The sequence below is a fragment of the Bolinopsis microptera genome, chromosome 5 (assembly GCF_026151205.1).
Source record: "Bolinopsis microptera isolate Bmic1 chromosome 5, MBARI_Bmic_1.0, whole genome shotgun sequence".
In the NCBI taxonomy this organism is placed as follows: Eukaryota; Metazoa; Ctenophora; class Tentaculata; order Lobata; family Bolinopsidae; genus Bolinopsis; species Bolinopsis microptera.
The window spans coordinates 4,349,269-4,366,975 of record NC_087076.1 but is presented as its reverse complement, the minus strand read 5'-3'; the positions used below and the strand labels follow the sequence as shown (position 1 = coordinate 4,366,975).

The following is a 17,707-nucleotide window of genomic DNA, read 5'->3' as shown; positions in this document are numbered from 1 at the left end:
GTAATTTGGTACACAGTCGACTTCGAAGATTAAAACAGGAGTTGCAGCACATTTAATAACCCAACATAACTAAATAACTAATAACTAAATTACAAATTAATTAGTATATGGAAGAGGTGGAGTGTACAGTGGATCTGACTACTCAGGCGGTGGTGGCAGCGTGTTCGTCTGACTACACCCAGGTCAAACAAGCTGAGTCCCTGATACTCAAACTAGAGCTCAAATCTGGGTTCCATCCTATTCTCGCGGTAAGTAAAACTTGTTGAAGATGAGACAGGACATTGAATATTATTGGATCCACGTTGTTAACTAAACTAAATGGTAAATACCCTCTCTTCCCCTCAGCTTAGCTTGATAGTTCATTTGTTTTACAGTTATCAGATAACTCCTGATCCTCTATGATATTACCTTTATCAGGAGATGTCGGTCGGATCCAACGTTCCTGGTGACGCGAGGAGGATGGCTGCCATATGTCTCAAAAACGGGGTCACTAAATTCTGGCGGTCCATGTCACCCAAGTAAGATTAAATTTAGATATAGTTATCATAGAATCTGAAATGTTGTTAAATGATAATTTGTTTTTATAGACTCTGAAAGGTGTTTATGATTCTTTGTTCATTCAGCAAAATATTCAAGACATAAAATATTTAGTGCCCTTTGCAAAGAGGATAAAGATCGGATCAAGGAGGTGATACTTGGCTGCCACGCTGAGGAAAAGAAAGAGGTAATTCAGTGCAGACCAAATTATATTCTGAATGTCCTTTGATAAGAGACCATAATCCATGAGCGACACCATTCATGTGATTGTGCGGTTTAATTTCCGATTTAATTTCCAATTTTCCCATAGGTGTTTGATCAGCTGATAGAGGTGGTAGGAAAAGATATCCAGATACGACTTTCCCAAGAACTGGCCCAATTTCATTCCCACCCTTCTCCAGGTAGATTGGCTGCTGCATTACTACAACTTTTATATTTTAATCTATGTAGTTTTTCAACATTTCAGATATAATCCTCCACTTGCTCTCATACTTAAAATATGATCCTCAAAATGTAGGTGATATTGTACTATAATTTGGTAGAATACGCTTGTGATTCTACTTCTAAAGTATCCGTGTGTACATGATCTTGGATTTAATCTAACTCAGATTACCCTCTTTTTCAGTCCTGAGTTGAAAGCGCAAATGTAGATTCATTATTGTTACCATGGTATAACTTACAAATTTCTACTTAACGTTATTCAATGTTATACCTTTATGGCCTCAGGGGGATCGTTCACATATTACGTAATAAGCCAATTTTTGCCATTTTAGAGGTCCCTCCTACTTCCGTAATCACTTTTACAGATACCTATTGAATGGAAATTACACTACCATTTATTGCAATATATATGTTATTAACACCCACCACTGCTTACGTAATATGTGAATGTTTCCTTACTTAAAACTTTAATACTTACGCGGTTGTTAAAATGTTTATAAAAGATTGTGACCGAATCTGGAAAAACTTCCAAAAACACCATAATATTACATTATGAAGAACTGAACTTAACCTGATCATATTTGTTAAAACCGGTCACAATCTTAACAAGTTTAATCTCCTGGATCCTGAACTCAATTACCACCTGCCAGGTAATTGAGAGTGCCCCCACCGAGAAACACAAGGTTCGAGCGCTGACAATGATCTACAAAGTTGTTAAGATGCTATCTACCAAACGACTATCCGCCGATAAAAAAGGTTTTCGTGAGGTATATATCTTATTTCTTGATTTCTTGTGATATTTCTTATTAGTACTTGTAGGGAGGACCAGCCCCATAAATACTTATTATTCTCTCCGAGTTCAAAATAGGTATAGGTATTTATAGGTACTTATGGGGTTACATTGCTACAATTCGGACATTATACTCCATTATATGTTGGAATATTGTTTCAGACTACAGATGCGATATTTCCGCTTATCGGGGCACTCTGGGAAAACTACCTCCGAATGTTCAATTCTCAGCCCACACTCACATACCTACAGCCTTGCTGCATATCCCTCAAAATTATCCGCTCCATGCTGACATACGGGTTCGAGGACATCTCAGTGAACCTCCCCAAATCCTGCCTGGAAGCCATCCTCAAGATGTCAGTATCACAGCTGGAACACCGGCTCACCATCACCGACCAGCCGGTTTGCCAGCTTTACGACAAGTACCTCCTCGTCATCATCAAGGCTCTGATTAATATTCAGGAGAAGTTTCCGGATTTCTTTGGTCAGTACATCGTGAGGTCGTTAGAGTTCGCGTACAAGGTGGGGTTCCAGTACGCGGAGTTGCTGGAGATGCGGCTTGTTGCTCGAGCTCTTCATCTTCTTAGCGGCATAATGCTGTGTGAAACATACGACGTTTTCAAGCTCAACAATCGGGGGAAACACGTCTCATCGCTCTCTATAAAGTTTACTGACGACCGTAATTCGTTCTTCACCGAAGAACGGTTGAAGGACATGTGTGTTAAATGTATTTCTAAGTATCTGAAACTGTCAGAGTTCGAGCTGCAGAACTGGCAAGAAAGTCCGGAAGAGTTTGCCTTTGAGGAGACAAGACACGTGTCCCTCTTCAATATTAAAGCCGCGTCAGAACATTTTCTTCTGAACATGACCGCCACCTTTCAGGACATCGTGTGTCCTTATATCGTGGAACTTATAAAGGAGTGTACTCAACATGATAGATCAAACTTAGAAACAGTGCTCATGATAGACAGTATATATTCTATAACCGTTACCTGTTCGTACGATCTGTTTGACCACATTGACATAGATGTTTGGTTTGCCACCTTGGTAGAAGAGCTCGTGCAGGAGACTCCCTACTGCAGCATCCTCCGGAGACGCATCCTAGAGGTGATAGGGAGATGGGTGACAATCAAATTGTCCCAGGATAAACACCCGGCGGTCTATGAAGTTTGTCTGCAGTACATGGCAAGCTCTCAGGATCTGGTTGTCCGTCTGACGGCCGCGACTGCCCTCAAAGCGGCGGTCTCCGACTTCGCTTTTTACCCGCCTTCTTACAGCCCATACTTGGAGGTCACCATGCAGTTGTTATATTCTCTGCTCAGAGAAGTTGAAGAGTGCGAGTCAAGAATTAAGATCCTGGAGGTTGTCAACTCCATCATTGATGGGTGTGGTAAACAGGTTAGTCTGATATCTTTATTCGTTCTTGCCCGCAGATAGGGTAGGTTGTGAATTGTTATTTGTGATTGAGAGATTGAGTCATGCTAAGAAACGTAAGATTTTCATCAATTAAAAGTAGGTATTATAAAGCCAATGGCTTTTCAGATAGTTGATTTCGTGGACCCATTAGTAGGGTGGTTACCAGGGCTGTGGGGCGTGGCCACCGAACACTCTATGCTCCAGTCCCAACTTTTGACCACTGCTAGGAAACTGTCCCGCTGTCTTGGTCCTATGAGTGTAAAGTTGTACGGCTTCACTGATCCGGTTCTTAAATACGTCCTTACTCAGGTTTGTCTTTATTTTCACGGTTGTTTCGTTGGTGGGATTTGAATATTTTGGTTGATTATAATTAATCTAACCTTTTAAGAGCGATCGGCACGTGTATATTTACTGTGACACGTGTATATTTACTGAGACTATCCACTATCCACTCTCTTTGGTTTTGTTATAAAATTATAAAATGCTCTCTACAATACCAGTCAGAATTGTTAACAATTAAAGTTCTTAGTGATTGAAAAACGAAGGGATTCGTGGTGTATTTGCAAGCTTATTATTGAACGAATTAGATTCCGTGCATCAGTTATCTTTTTCCACATTCCTGTATAATCACTTTTAAACCCTTTTCACAGGACCCAGAGATGATATTACTGGAGGATGGGATAGGTTTGTGGCTCCAACTCTTGGAAAACGCCCCCTGCAGCACACCTTCCTTCGTCCAAATGTTTGAATGGTTGTACCCCCTTCTTCAGCTTGGTAGTGACTCACTTAAGACTTCTTTACTTATAATTGAGTGTACTATTTTGTTAGACCCTCCGGCTATAATATCAGTAAGTCTGGGGAGCTGCGTAGTTGTTCTAGTGTTCCATAAACTAATGATATGTGAGATTTTATGACCTTCATTTTTAGATTTCTTCCCCAAATTTAATATACAATCAATGAAATCAAGTTCCTTTCTATCTTAGTATGCATCATTTCTATTTCTAATCTTAACATTCGGTCTCTTATCTCGATGTAATTATATCTTTGTATTATAAACAGTGAATTATCTCCAAAAAATCGAGAACATTTCCATGACGATAGTAATATTTCAGAGGTACGGACCAGGACTTCTATCGGCCTGTGTATCACTTTACCCTGAGGTAGTAGGAGAAGCCAAGGTGCTCATTAACAACATCCTACTGGCGGTTATAAAGACTGTTCCCAGGGACCAGTGGCCTGACCTCACTCCGTTACTTCACGTCTTGCTCAAAAGTCTGGACGAATTTTCAGACTATTCCAAGGTTTAGGATGATTTTTTTGTGTGATATGGATTCAGAATATGGATTGTTTTTATTGGCTACTAGCATGGAAACTTGATTATACTATTTGGTGATTTTATGATCGAATTACTTTCACCTTTAGATTTTGGTCGATTTGAACCGCTTTGATATACATTATACAATTATGATATCTAAATTTGGAAACATTTTTTTGCAGGTTTTGACAACAAATATCAACGTACTGTGTTACCTAATATTATTAGATCTGACGTACTTCAACAATCTAATAGCTTCTTTCAACAACAAAAACCTACTTAAAAACATGTTAGAGGTGAGTAAAATGGTAATTGTTGTAGCTTTTCACAAAAAAACTCCATAAATATATTTGATCCTGATACTTTATCCATTTTGCTTGATCGCTTCAATTGCTTGCTTTCGTATACACGCTAAGATTATTAAAGTCTTACTTACTTTTACTTTGGGCGATCTCCGATCAAAACAAATTCTTACACACCAATTTTTCCAGATTTGGACGTCCAAAGCGGAGCACTTTTACCAGATGGAGCAGCACAAGTTGTCGCTGATAGCTCTGCTCACTTTATTAACGTACAACCCTGACCTTATCTCACATCATTTTGTGTAAGTATCTCAAAAAAGTTCACACTCTCATTTATCATGTTGGTTGATTGGTGGGGAAATGTGAAATTACAATCGTGTCCTAACTCCTAACGCGAGGATTTATAAATCATTGTTGTCTCCAATTTTTGTTCCTCATTTGAGCACCATAAAAATCTACCACCTACAAACATTGCCAGGAACATAATGAAGTTGATTGAAAAAGCGGTAGGAAAGTGTACTGATGTGGATGATAAGGGGACAAGGTTCGATTGTATACTCCGCAAGCATTCCTCCCCCGCAGATGAGTTTATTACTGGAGGTAGGTAACTTACTGGCTCCGACAATTAGATTACTGATTAAAAACTCTACTCTCGAACGAAGAAGTTTAACTCAGCAAAATAAAACTTACTAACTAACTTTACCTTAAATTGGTGTAGGTGAGACGGAAGACTACAAACGCAGGAAGATCCTGGAATCAGCGGATCTGATAGCCAAGATAGACACTCTCACCTTTCTGCGAGCCAAGTTTGCAGAACTACAACATGCTGTGGGGGCCGAACTTTTCACCAAGCTCTCCCAGGGGGTAGATAGAGAAATTACCGATAAGCTTTCCAACTATCTGGCCTGAAGGGGCAACATTCCCAACATTTCATTTTATCATTTTCAGCGTACTTATATAGTTATATTAGTACTTAGTGTACTTAGTGTACTTTTTGTTGTTTTTGTCTAATAAAATCGACGGGGAATGTACGCAACAAAATGCTTTGGTTTCATGCGGGTCCTTGAAATTGCGCTCTAACTTCTAATCTGTACAGAATTTTATGAAACATTTACTTTCATCATTTTGCTCTGGATTTCTGCTGTTATATTTGAATTTGTGTTTTTATTTTGGATTTTATACACACAAGCGTATAATTGTCTTTCTTGTGATAGTCGGAATTTTCCTGATATCTAAAAAACTTATTTATATTTTCCTGATTATATCTAAAAAACTTAATGCGTATGGCATGTAAACATAACAGACAAATATTCGTTTTCTAAAGAATTTAATTCAGAAAGCCATCATGGTTGAGAGTGTACTCCCCCCTAAAAAGCCTATCCTGAGCCTGATGGGCAGGAACCTCCCAAAGAACATAACCAGGTATGCTTGTAGTGACTTCAGTGGGTAATATGTGGTAGTATGTGGTAATATGTGGTAATATGTGTTGTATTAAGCACATTGACCTGACTCAGTGACTCATGAGTCATGATTTATAAATTGAAAATAGTATTATAACCGCTAAGAGTATTCTAACCGCTTAAGATAAAGTTTGAAGGCGGATGAATCATTTATCTCTCGCGTAATTGATAAATTAACAAATTAGCGCATTATAATGTAGACTCAACAAAACCAAATTTAACTTTCTGGATAATATAACAACAATGTCTCGACCAATTTCAGTTTGAAGCCACTGGCTATCTGGGGTCTAACAGCCACCTGTGCTGTGTGGTGGATCTTCGACTACAAACCCTTCGTCATGAGAATCCCCTACTACAGAACCAAGTTTGATCATGAGATCCCCACGGGACCTCTGCATTGAGTTCCAGTCAACTGGTCATTTGGTGGGTCGGACGATGTGGCGTGGTCAGCTTCGGTTGTTAACTTATTTAAATCATTGTACATTATTCTCGGACACAAACTTGCATTGTAGGCATTTTATAAGCGCAGCTAAATTAGTTAATTGTAGTTTAAATGATACTGTTTGTTTCATATTACTATTCCATTGAGATTTCCTGGTGAAGCGTGCTTTATTGTATAGTAAAAATATTCCACTTGAAAGTTAAAGTTTACTCGACAAATATAATTGTAACCTAAAACCTCGATCTAAATCTACTATCTAGTTGATATATTCCAAATTAAATAAATTTAAATAAATTTAAATAAATTTAAATAAATTTAAATGAATTTAAATAAATTTAAATAAATTTAAATTAATTTAAATAAATTTAAATAAATTTAAATAAATTAAATAAATCATCAAGCATTCCTATATCTAAATATTTCCCCGCTTTAGCGATGAACTAGCTCCCTTCTGCGTGTCCTAATCTGTCCGGAACCAATCATCATCATGAACTGTGTAGTGCGGAGGGGCGTGGTCACACTGGCTCAACACCGTCCTCTGATAACATTCCCCGTCCGGACACCACTAACCCCCGTCCTTCCTCCACCCCTCACTGCCGCACAGCTCAACCAAAATGTTTGTTTTACTTTTTATTGTTGGCTTACATCGCACGTTTGTGTGGGTCACCCAAATAAATCAGTCCTTATTTTCATTACTTGTAACGATTGCTGGGTGTTTTGGTTTTTGAGTCTGATAAACATTACACATCACTTATTGCTGTGCAGGTACCGGCTGTTGAAGACGCGAACTTCTCGACTAGAGTAGTGTTGGATGAGTTACCTCTCCGATACAGGCGGAGACCGTTGGAAGACCTTGAGATAAACTGTATAAATGTGAGTAGATCCAAATTTCTCCATTATAATTTTATTCGAGAACAATTATTGTTCGAACATATTCCTTTTGATTCTTTAGCCTTGATTAGTCAGTCTTAAAAGTTAAACTATGGAAAAATTGGAAACCATTATGCCACATAACATTTCAGATGGGAGGTCCTGAGTAAGACAGCTCAGATAAAAGATACAAACTTATATCTTATAAGGGTTCTATATGAAATACTGCTGACACAGGCCGGGTTTCCTTTGAGAAGACGCTGAGTCGAGAACGGCGAGCAGTCACTAAGTAGTCTCTATTATACGCAGCTTTAAAAGACATTATTTGTAAATATTTCATAGAATGTCGGATTTTTTTGGAGGAGTATTAATGTGAATTGTTATGTTGTATTTATTTCCATAATATAAAGTCCTAGCCTAATAATTAGTGATTTAAATTTAATTCGATAATTTTCTACCTCGAGTCTCTAAATTTCGCCTATAAAAACTGATCAGAACTTTCATTTCAGACACTACCATTTATTCGCTTTGTTTACCTTCCATGCACTTCGTTGCTTTATTTCTGATTTCAAAACCCTAATGCCATGAATTTGGCATTTAACATGTTTTACATTTCCAACATTAGGCCATGTCGCTACCGAAAAACAACTTGGCGGAGCAAATGGCCCTGCTCCAGAAGAAGAATCTGAAGAGTATGCTAAAGAGGAAGCGCCAGAGTGACCCCCTAACATCTCAGTCTAAACGTCCTAGTTTCGGGCTGAGTACTTCATCGTTACCCAATACCCCACCTCCCTCCTCTTCCTCTTCTTTTCTTGGGTCTAACAGAGGTTTTGGACGGAGCTCGTTGAGTTCGGAGCGACTCAAGTTGTCACCTAAACCAGAAGACATTTCCCCTAAATCAGGTGTTATAAATCTGTCTGATGATGAGAAACGGGCCATAGCGATCCCGGTTGAAGATGACGATGACGATGATTTTGAGCCACTTAGACCTTCACAGGCAAAAATAAAGAAACCTACTCCTCCAAAACTAACAAACCGCAGCATATTTGATGAGGTCCCCTCTCGCTCTTCTAATTTTATATTCGGTGGTGAGGATGATATACCTCCTCCGCCGCCTCCACCGCCACCTCGAAAATGTGATAACACAAGAACTCAATTCAACATTCGTGCTGACGAACTTTTTGGTGATGACGATCCTCCACCTCCTCCACCGCCGCCAAAAGCTAAAAACACAAGAACAGTATTCAATATTGGTGATGACGAATCTTTTTCGGGACAGAAAGTTACTGTAGATCCAGTAAAAGAAAACGTAAAGAAATCACTAACTTCAAAAGGGAGCTTGTTTGATACGACCTCTGAATACGACATGTATGATGTCGCAACATCTGGATCACCGGTAAAAAGTGAAAGAAGCCTTGCTGAAACCATCGCAGAGTTCGGCCTGCTTGAGAAGAAAAACATGTCCACCCAAAAACCAGCAACACATCAATCGAACTTAGTCAAGCAACAAACAACCCTGACTTCAAGACTTAGCTCCCTGACTCGACAACCTAGTTCCAAATTATTAAGTCCCGAGAAGAGTACTGGTGTTATGGTCAAGGTACAGCCTACCAAGGGGGTCAAGAAAAACGTGGTCGATATAGAACTTGAGGACATCAGAGATGCTAAAAATGGTTAGTTTTGGTTGGCATTATTTAGTAAATGTTGATGCTAAACGGTGTCGATAGTTATCTTCAATTTAATGTTATTTTGTAATTTGTGTTGTTTTGACTATTCTGAATCTTCATCAGTTATTGCTGAGTTGTGGTAATTATGTCAGATCCTGTGGCTTTACTGTTTAATGTTCCATTTCTTCTATCTCAACATTTCAGACCGATTGATCACGTCAAGATCTGACAATTATTTACGTGTTTGTGAAGAAATCTGCGAGTTGGTGGGTGATGGGGTGCAACCTTTCAAACCTGTCGTTCTGAATAGGATAAAATTTCTGCAGAAGAAAAGGTAAGCTCTAATTCATCTTCAAACCTATATATCTATATACCTATAACTAGCTTTGAGATTTTAATTTCAATTCGAGCTTGAGTATTGAGAATATTTTTGTTCATAAATAGCCAAATCTATCAAGGTTACAGCTGCAGACTACAAAAGAGGAATCTCCAAAGAAGGATTTATCGAAGACATGTGATGATATTTTCGAGCGTGAAACACCTCCTCCGGATATCAACTTTGAGGACTCCTTCATACCCACTGTAATTTAACTTCACAATTCTCCTTCATACCCACTGTAATTTAACTTCACAATCCTCGGCCGATTTGCTCAATGTTGTATATTTTGAGTCTTACTTTTTAATCGAATTTATGGAAGATGTAACTGAATGCTAATGAATCATGGCAGTCTAATGGTAAATTTTATCAACGTGACATTTATTGTGCTCACAGCATCACTTAATCATTTTAATATATTATCAGTCTACATATTTAATTTCATGTTATATTCGTATGATTTGTTGTTATTGGATAATATGCCTCTTTATCGGACTACCAGTGATAATAAAGATCGTGATATTTAGAAAGATTTTTATAAAGATACTGATACTGATAGCTTCTTTTCTCTGTCCTCAGGACAGATTTGAGACCCCGGATCAGTTTGAGGAGGAGCAGCTGGATGACGGATATCCTGAGGAGGATCACTTTATCGAGCCCCCGCAAAATCACCGTAAGATTCGTTCTAAACAAAGGTTTTAGGCTGACTCAATAATTTCACATAAAGACGCTAATCATAAAATCTAATGGAGACACTTCGTTTTCCTACTTTATAGTTATTCTCAGTCTCACTGAAGAGTGTAAGATTATCTCCAACTTACCATCAGTGCCATCTGATGAGGAGGAAGAGGATCCGTTTAGTGACGATGGTTTTGATGACGAAATACTGTCCCGTGTAGCAGAGGAATCTCTGGCAGCCAGCCAACAAACCTGGAACAGCGCCAGCTCAGCAAGTTCAGCGGGCCAGATGGCTAACCCTTATAATGGAGAGACATCTTTCACTGCCACACAACTTACTCACAACACAAAGGTTTTTAATTTTTATACATGGACATGGTTGAATAATTTTTAAGGATGTTCTGGTAAACAGTTGGGATTGTTCACCAAAGAAGCTATACACTTAAGTCAAGTACACTTATGATCTGATATTTCCAATAGTTATCCTATTCAGATTTCGGATCATGAAGAATTGGCAAGGACAGACTTCTCATTTTCAAGAAAGCTGCTTCAGGGATTCAAATCTGTATTTGGACTACGTAAATTTAGAAAAAATCAGCTCGAATGTATGAATGCTACTCTTCAAGGTAAATCGTTTATTTTTATCAGTAGAATTTCCGTTGATTTCCTTATCACAACACGTTTTAATGATGAATTGAATGAGACAAATTATAACGAATAAGCATGAGTTTCTGGACATTCTCTTTCAGGGACGGACTGTTTTGTGCTGATGCCGACGGGAGGTGGTAAGAGTTTGTGTTACCAGCTACCAGCACTCATCAAAGATGGTGTTACTATCGTGGTATCACCTCTGAAGTCCCTCATTCAGGACCAAGTTCAGAAACTGGTCGAACTTGGGGTTAGTTGTCAGTCTTTACGTAATAGTCATTAACTTTGACTGTATCCAACGTAAAACTTTTACCAATTTTGTGAACTTAAAGTTGCACTAATATCTGAAAAAGGATAATACATTTTGTAACTGTCCCCTGTCCTCAGATACCAGCATCTCATCTTAGTGGTAACCTGACGGCAGGACAGGCAATGCAGGTAATCAGAGATCTGAACAGTAGAGAGCCCCAACTTAAACTCCTCTATGTAACTCCGGAGAAAATAGGATGTTCAACTCAACTCCGGGAGTGCTTTAACAGTTTATACAACCGGAACCTATTGAATAGGTATATCAAATATTGATTTTAGTTTTTTGGTGGCCAGTATATAATATATTAGTTTTTTTTTTCAACCAGTATATATTATCATATTACTATGATCGGTACACCAGTTTTAACACAATTTTTAATTTATTTTAATTAATTAATTGTAAGAAATTTACTTTTTCTGACACCTGTCCCGCAGGTTCGTGATAGACGAGGCTCATTGTGTGTCCCAGTGGGGTCACGACTTCAGGCCGGACTACACCAAGTTAGGTTCACTGCGGACCAGTTACAGGAATGTTCCGATAATGGCGCTCACTGCAACAGCCGCTCCTCGGGTCAGAGCTGACGTTCTTCACAACCTCGGACTCAACGACTCTAAAGTGTGAGTACACCACGTGACTCTAAAGTGTGAGTACACCACGTGACTGCGTGACCACGCGGTATTTGGGGAGTGTGAGAAATGTGCAAAAACTGTTTGTTTGTTTTTTTCCTGGAATAAGATGTCTCGTTATTGATGTTTAATTCTTTACAAGACACATATTTTTTTTCAGGTTTATCACCAGTTTTAACCGAGCGAATTTAAAGTACATCATCACTCCAAAACCGAAGAAAACGTACTTTGAGGGAGTGCTCGAGTTGATCAACAGGTCGTACAAAGGGCTGTGTGGGATTGTTTACTGTCTCTCCAGAAATGACTGTGAAAATGTAAGAGTAGATTACAGTTAACATGACGTTGAGCGGGTATTCCGTATTAAGAGTGCAAATAACTGGCTACACAATCCAATTATCGTGTTGTTACTTTTAGTTAATTTCGTTAAATTGATAGCACATTTTCAATACACATGTTAAATTGTGTGCATTTTTTATTTACCAATTCTCACAACGTTCCAGTATTCATTAAAATGTCTATGCAGTGTGCAGATTTTCTGGCTAAGGGAAACGTCAACGCTCTGGCTTATCACGCAGGCCTTACTGATATACAGAGGTGTCACACTCAGAAAAAATGGATTGACGACGAAGTTCAGGTTAAATCCTCATTTTGAAATGTTCTTTGAAGTTTTTTATAAGAGTTTATCGGCCATTTTTATACTGGCATCATATGTTATCGAATTCTTGAGAAATCCTATAATTTCGTTCCAAGACAAAATCAAACACGATAAATTTTTTCATGTGGAAATATTTCCATTTTTACCATAATTATAATGTCGAAAATCAATAAATTATAATTTATCATACAAAAATAAAGCCGATGATACCAAAGGCAATTTTTGGAGAAAAAAAAATAACGATAAAAATGGCTTCAGTACTAGTAGTGTCTAGAGGAGAGCTTCAAAATAAGATATGAGCTCTGGAGTTATTTCTTGTCCCACAAAATTCCTCAGAATTTCCCATTTGCTGCATCCTGCGGAAATCTCCTCAACCTTGCCGTAACGTTGGGCGTCCAGGAAATCCTCCCAGTCGATCACCACACCTTCTGAAGGGGTCGGGTAGTTGCAAATCCCAGCTTTGTACATATCTTCTACCTCAGCTCCTGAAAGTTTCCTTTTAAAGACTTGCAGTCCGTAGATTTCCCCACCAAACGCTTGGTTGAGAGCAAAACCACCCCCAGGAGTATCTTGTTCTTGGCCGAGAACTAATGTACCGCCAGTCGGAAGCTTGCTGTTTGCTGCCGATATCCTCTCTGAAACTTTGTCCCCGTTTAAGTAAAGTTCCTCGTACTGGCTTCCTGCGTTCCATGAGAAACATGTGTGATACCATGTGAAGGTGGTGAGAGGTTTAGTATAGTAGTCTGTAGGCATCGGGTTTCCAAGAAAATGCTGCTGGTTTACTTGATTCCCGAATAGTATTTGGTTGTCACCACCACCTGTAGAATGCAGATTTAACTATTTCAAATAAAATTATATTTTACCCTGACCAGTGACCACTGACCAATACGCAGTTTTTCAATTTCCTAGTTATTTTGTTCTTGTACGTTCAAGTAAACATCCCCCAATCAGTAGTTGTAAGAATGAAAACAGTAAAAATACCTGTTGCGTAGCTGAACCAATAACGTCCCCCTTCAGTCCGATAGAATTGGACCCATCCGCAAATAGTCAGTTCCTCCTGAATATCATTGAAATCTGGCTGGAGCATCACATAGTTTTCAAGAGAAACTTCTCGTGGAAACTGTAAGACTCTGTTGAACCCACTGCCTTGAGCAGTGGACACAATCAGTGTAACGATGCAAAAGAAAACCTTCATTTTCAGTAATGAGTAGATGTGGAGAGTTGCTCGCTCTTGAAATCGGCAGTCGCACTTAATTGAGTTTAAAACATATTATCAGTGAGACAGATTACGCGTGGGAGAATTGTCCGGAAACGTTGTGGCTGGAAAAAGAGGGGTCCCCTAAGATTGTGACCCTTCGAGAAGAACGACAAAAACAAAGAGATTTATTCAGATGAAAGTAACAAGTTTCTACTAGCCCCCCTCCCCCCCCCCCCCCCCCCCCCCCCCACCCTCATCTCATATTCTCGAGTCAGAGATCTGTGCACGATAATTGATTTAAAAAGTAATAGGTTGCACTCCCACATTCCTCTAATGTCTTGTCTCAGATCATAGAAGGAATGTCAAAACCAAAACAAGGAAAAAGATTTTTCTAAAATAATTTTATCAATTCTGCGCTGACGTCAATCATCAATCCTCGCAGAAAATTCATTCCATTTTTCATCTAGAACCTTCTTAAAATTATCTCTCGGCAGGTGGTGTGTGCTACAATAGCATTCGGTATGGGAATAGACAAGCACGACGTGAGGTACGTTATTCACCACACGTTACCTAAGAGTGTGGAGGGTTTCTACCAGGAGTCAGGGAGAGCTGGTCGTGATGGTGATCCTGCTGACTGTATACTACTCTACAACTACTGTGACGTCGCTAGGATCAAGAAGCTCATATTTTCTGATGACGGGCAGGGCAACTGGGAGACGAAGAATGTTCATCTGGACAACCTGAATTATATGATACAGTTTTGTGAGAATAGATTGGATTGTAGGCGGACACAGCTACTCATATATTTTGGTTGGTTCCTGTTTATTAGATATCTAGATAGTCGAATGAAAGTTAGATATTGACTTAATAATAATATCGGAGAGGGATTTTCTAATGTATCAACTTTGTGACAGTTAATGTTTTACAGGAGAAGAGTTCTCAGCAGAAGAATGCAGAAAAGTTCGCCGGACCACCTGTGACAACTGTGTATCACGTGGAAAGTACGCTGCAAAAGACCTCTCATCCGATGCTCAGACGGTCGTTAAATTAGTCAAAGATTTTGGAGGAAACAGCAAATTTACTTTGATTCATTGTTGCGACGTTTTACGGGGTACCGACTCCAAGAAAGTGACTGGTTCAGGGCACAACCGAAACGTGGCGTTCGGAAAAATGAAAGGACAGAAACGAGTGGTAATAGAACGATTAATGAGACGATTAGTCTCAGACAACGTTCTCAAAGAAACAATAACTGTAGGATTTCACGGAATGGTGGTAAGCTATGTTCAGCTTGGTAAGAAGGCTCAGGACTTACTCTCAGGGCGGTTAAAGATCGTGATGGATGTTGAAGTTACTCAGAAGAGAGTGAGTGTTGCTGCTGAAACCAAGTCTAACCCTGCGGTAGACAAGGTTGTGAAGTGCTGTTACGATGCCTTGATACAGTGCAGGAAGGACATAGCAGCTGAAAAGAGGGTGGCGGTTCACAATATCTTGTCGAGTGATACTCTCCACGAGATGAGTGAAGTCAGACCCCACACCGTGGAGCAACTTCTCAATATCACCGGAGTCACTCAGCTAAAAATAGACTTTTATGGAGCAGAGTTTTTGAAGCGACTGAAAAACTTTCCACCGGGAAAACCTCGTCCAACCGCTCAATCAACCGCTGATTTAATCAGCTCGTCGTCGTCAAACTGGATCAACACTAGCGCACCTGCTCCTTCGAACATAAGTAAAACAGGTCGAGGAAGAGCAAGGAAACCACGGAAATCTGTTGCACCTGCTAGGCCGGGTAATTTTGATAAGTACAACTACAAGACTCCGAGTAGTGCTGGCTCTGGTAGCAGCAAGACTGGCTCTGCTAGTTACGGTCGTGGTGCTGCAACGAACTCGAATCAGAATGTGGGATTCATGCCCATGCCCCAACCAAAAAAACCTAAGGTTAATAGTGTCCACAGACGGTTATAAGTTTTTATTACTTATAGTATTCAAAACTATTAAAGTAATGTTTGACTTAGATATTCGGGACAATAATCCCGTATTTCTCCAATTTTGTATTTGTTTTATCACACAATAATTTTTTTAATTAAGTTGTTTCATTTATTTTGTTATGTGTAATTGTGATGTACGGTGTTACGGGAAGAAATTGACCCTGATAAGATTATGTTGAATTCATCGTGTGGTATGATAATGTTGGTAATTCGATCATCGCGTCGATGCCAACTCGTTCTAGCTTGATATGACGGATGATATGACGGATGATACTTTTTTACACCATACATAAACAAAGTCAAAAGTGTAGTGTAAAATTTAAAATAGCCCAAAAAGGATGATGATCAATCACTGCAGTACACGTGACTTTTTAAACATGTTCTCTTCGTGGCCCTGAATGACTATTAGAAATCCTAGACCTATGATCTGATCCTAACCCTAACCCAATCTCTAACAAAAAGCATATGCTGAAACCCTGACGAAAAATTAGACCAACTTCCTTATATGATCTTATCACGTGATTGAGACAGTTTTCCCCAAGGGAGCATTTTAACCATATGTCAAGAGGGGGGCTCGGAATCAGCGTCCGAAAATACATTGATTCAAGTTGGTCTCAAAGTCAACTGTCGGGGGCCCTTTTAAGAATCTCGAAGGTCGACTGTAGAGTGATTTGGCACGCTCGGTCTTAAAAAGTGTAAAATTAAAAAGGTGACATTTGTTGCTCACCAAAGGTATGTTTTATTTTTTGTAAATGTATTATATGAAGACTGATTTAATTGGAAAATAATAGAAAAAAAGAAGATTTTTAGAAGACAATTTGGTTAAATGTGATTAAAAGTGTAAAAAAGTTAACCTTTTTTACTACACTTGCACTTTTTACTACACCATACACCAAAAAAGGCAGAAGTGTACTTGTAGTGAACCACCACCCAAAACAAGGTTATTAAAGCTCAGGAGAGGAACCAGTTTTATGAAAATTTTACAGAGGATCTCTCAAAAACAGTTCAGGACTCAATACAATCAGAGATTAAGATTAAGAAATCGTACAGCGAAGCAGCCAGTTCACAAGTTGCGAGCAGTCTCAGCCCTGTCATCTCCAATCTCACAGGAAACTCTTCGGACAGTAGCTAAACAGCTTGTAGTAGAGGAGGAACTAAGCAAAAACATTATCAATTACAGTCTTTAGTTTGCCGGAGGAAGATAACGAGGATTTCATTGTATCACGTCGCGACCCCCATTGTAGTTTCACTAAGTGGTAGTAGTAATAGTATCGTACATGGCACGATACCTAGCCGCGCACTCGTGCGCAGAAGGTCTACAACGTATGTGGTATGACAACTTGTTACACTCTTGCAATGTGCTGAAGGCCCACATACAGCTCGACGTTATCTGTTATCGTGCTACACGATCTGTGCCAACTCATGGCGTTTATTACATAGACTAATAACAACTAAAATGTTGTATCACGGTCGTTTCACTATGGTTGAAGTGGAAAGTTTCTACGATACAGGTTACCTGAGGACCCCAGGCTATTATGTTCATTAACATGAATAACCGAATAAAGATTTGGCGGAATGACAGGCTGAGCGCGGCCCAGTAACGATACAGGGGAAGCCGCGCACTCGTGCGCGGCGGGTCATACAACTAAAATGCTTCTGCGCGTATTAAGTAGTGCATAGTTGTATCACGTGGTGACGCCCACGGTCGCTTCACTATAGTTAAGTAGTAGTAGAGTTTCGACGATACAGGGGGAGCCGCGCACTCGTGCGCGGCGGGTCATACAACGTATGACAAGTGCATAGTGCATATGTAAGAAATTTGGCAAAAACTCTTGCGCGCGGAGTGACAATATTCAAACTTCAATTAAGTATGTCAAGTGAGTACCTTTCGGAAAGGAAAAATTGAGACTAATATATAATAAGACCAATTTCGAATTGATTTTATACGACTGCAGAAAATCATTTGACTGTTGACGGATGTTACTATATAT

General features: G+C 39.3%; 3 protein-coding genes and 1 long non-coding RNA gene across 4 annotated transcripts; 3 read left to right on the top strand and 1 right to left on the bottom strand.

Annotated features, from left to right (window-relative positions):
- Window positions 1-83: 83 nt before the first annotated feature.
- Window positions 84-5,984, top strand: LOC134814866 (importin-11-like). The gene is made up of 13 exons (XM_063823164.1): window positions 84-248; window positions 418-518; window positions 652-724; window positions 848-946; window positions 1,629-1,745; window positions 1,931-3,166; window positions 3,311-3,493; window positions 3,835-4,032; window positions 4,297-4,485; window positions 4,682-4,795; window positions 4,991-5,103; window positions 5,280-5,401; window positions 5,520-5,984. The coding sequence occupies exons 1-13, from the start codon at window positions 108-110 to the stop codon at window positions 5,708-5,710; spliced, it is 2,877 nt and encodes a 958-aa protein (XP_063679234.1). The 5' UTR covers window positions 84-107; the 3' UTR covers window positions 5,711-5,984.
- A 142-nt stretch (window positions 5,985-6,126) lies between these two features.
- On the top strand, window positions 6,127-6,863 carry LOC134815314 (uncharacterized). The gene is made up of 2 exons (XR_010160240.1): window positions 6,127-6,223; window positions 6,524-6,863. It is a non-coding gene; the product is annotated as an uncharacterized LOC134815314 (long non-coding RNA).
- A 273-nt stretch (window positions 6,864-7,136) lies between these two features.
- On the top strand, window positions 7,137-15,896 carry LOC134815311 (recQ-like DNA helicase BLM). Its single transcript, XM_063823829.1, has 15 exons — window positions 7,137-7,319; window positions 7,469-7,576; window positions 7,726-9,246; window positions 9,445-9,574; window positions 9,699-9,822; window positions 10,196-10,289; window positions 10,444-10,646; window positions 10,788-10,920; window positions 11,044-11,192; window positions 11,330-11,508; window positions 11,687-11,869; window positions 12,039-12,192; window positions 12,402-12,512; window positions 14,226-14,541; window positions 14,660-15,896. The coding sequence occupies exons 3-15, from the start codon at window positions 8,202-8,204 to the stop codon at window positions 15,691-15,693; spliced, it is 3,855 nt and encodes a 1,284-aa protein (XP_063679899.1). The 5' UTR covers window positions 7,137-7,319; window positions 7,469-7,576; window positions 7,726-8,201; the 3' UTR covers window positions 15,694-15,896.
- Window positions 12,656-13,783, bottom strand: LOC134815313 (pentraxin-4-like). Its single transcript, XM_063823831.1, has 2 exons — window positions 13,515-13,783; window positions 12,656-13,351 (listed from the first exon to the last, which is right to left on the bottom strand). Exons 1-2 carry the CDS (start codon window positions 13,726-13,728, stop codon window positions 12,804-12,806), a joined length of 762 nt encoding a protein of 253 aa, XP_063679901.1. The 5' UTR covers window positions 13,729-13,783; the 3' UTR covers window positions 12,656-12,803.
- Window positions 15,897-17,707: the final 1,811 nt, after the last annotated feature.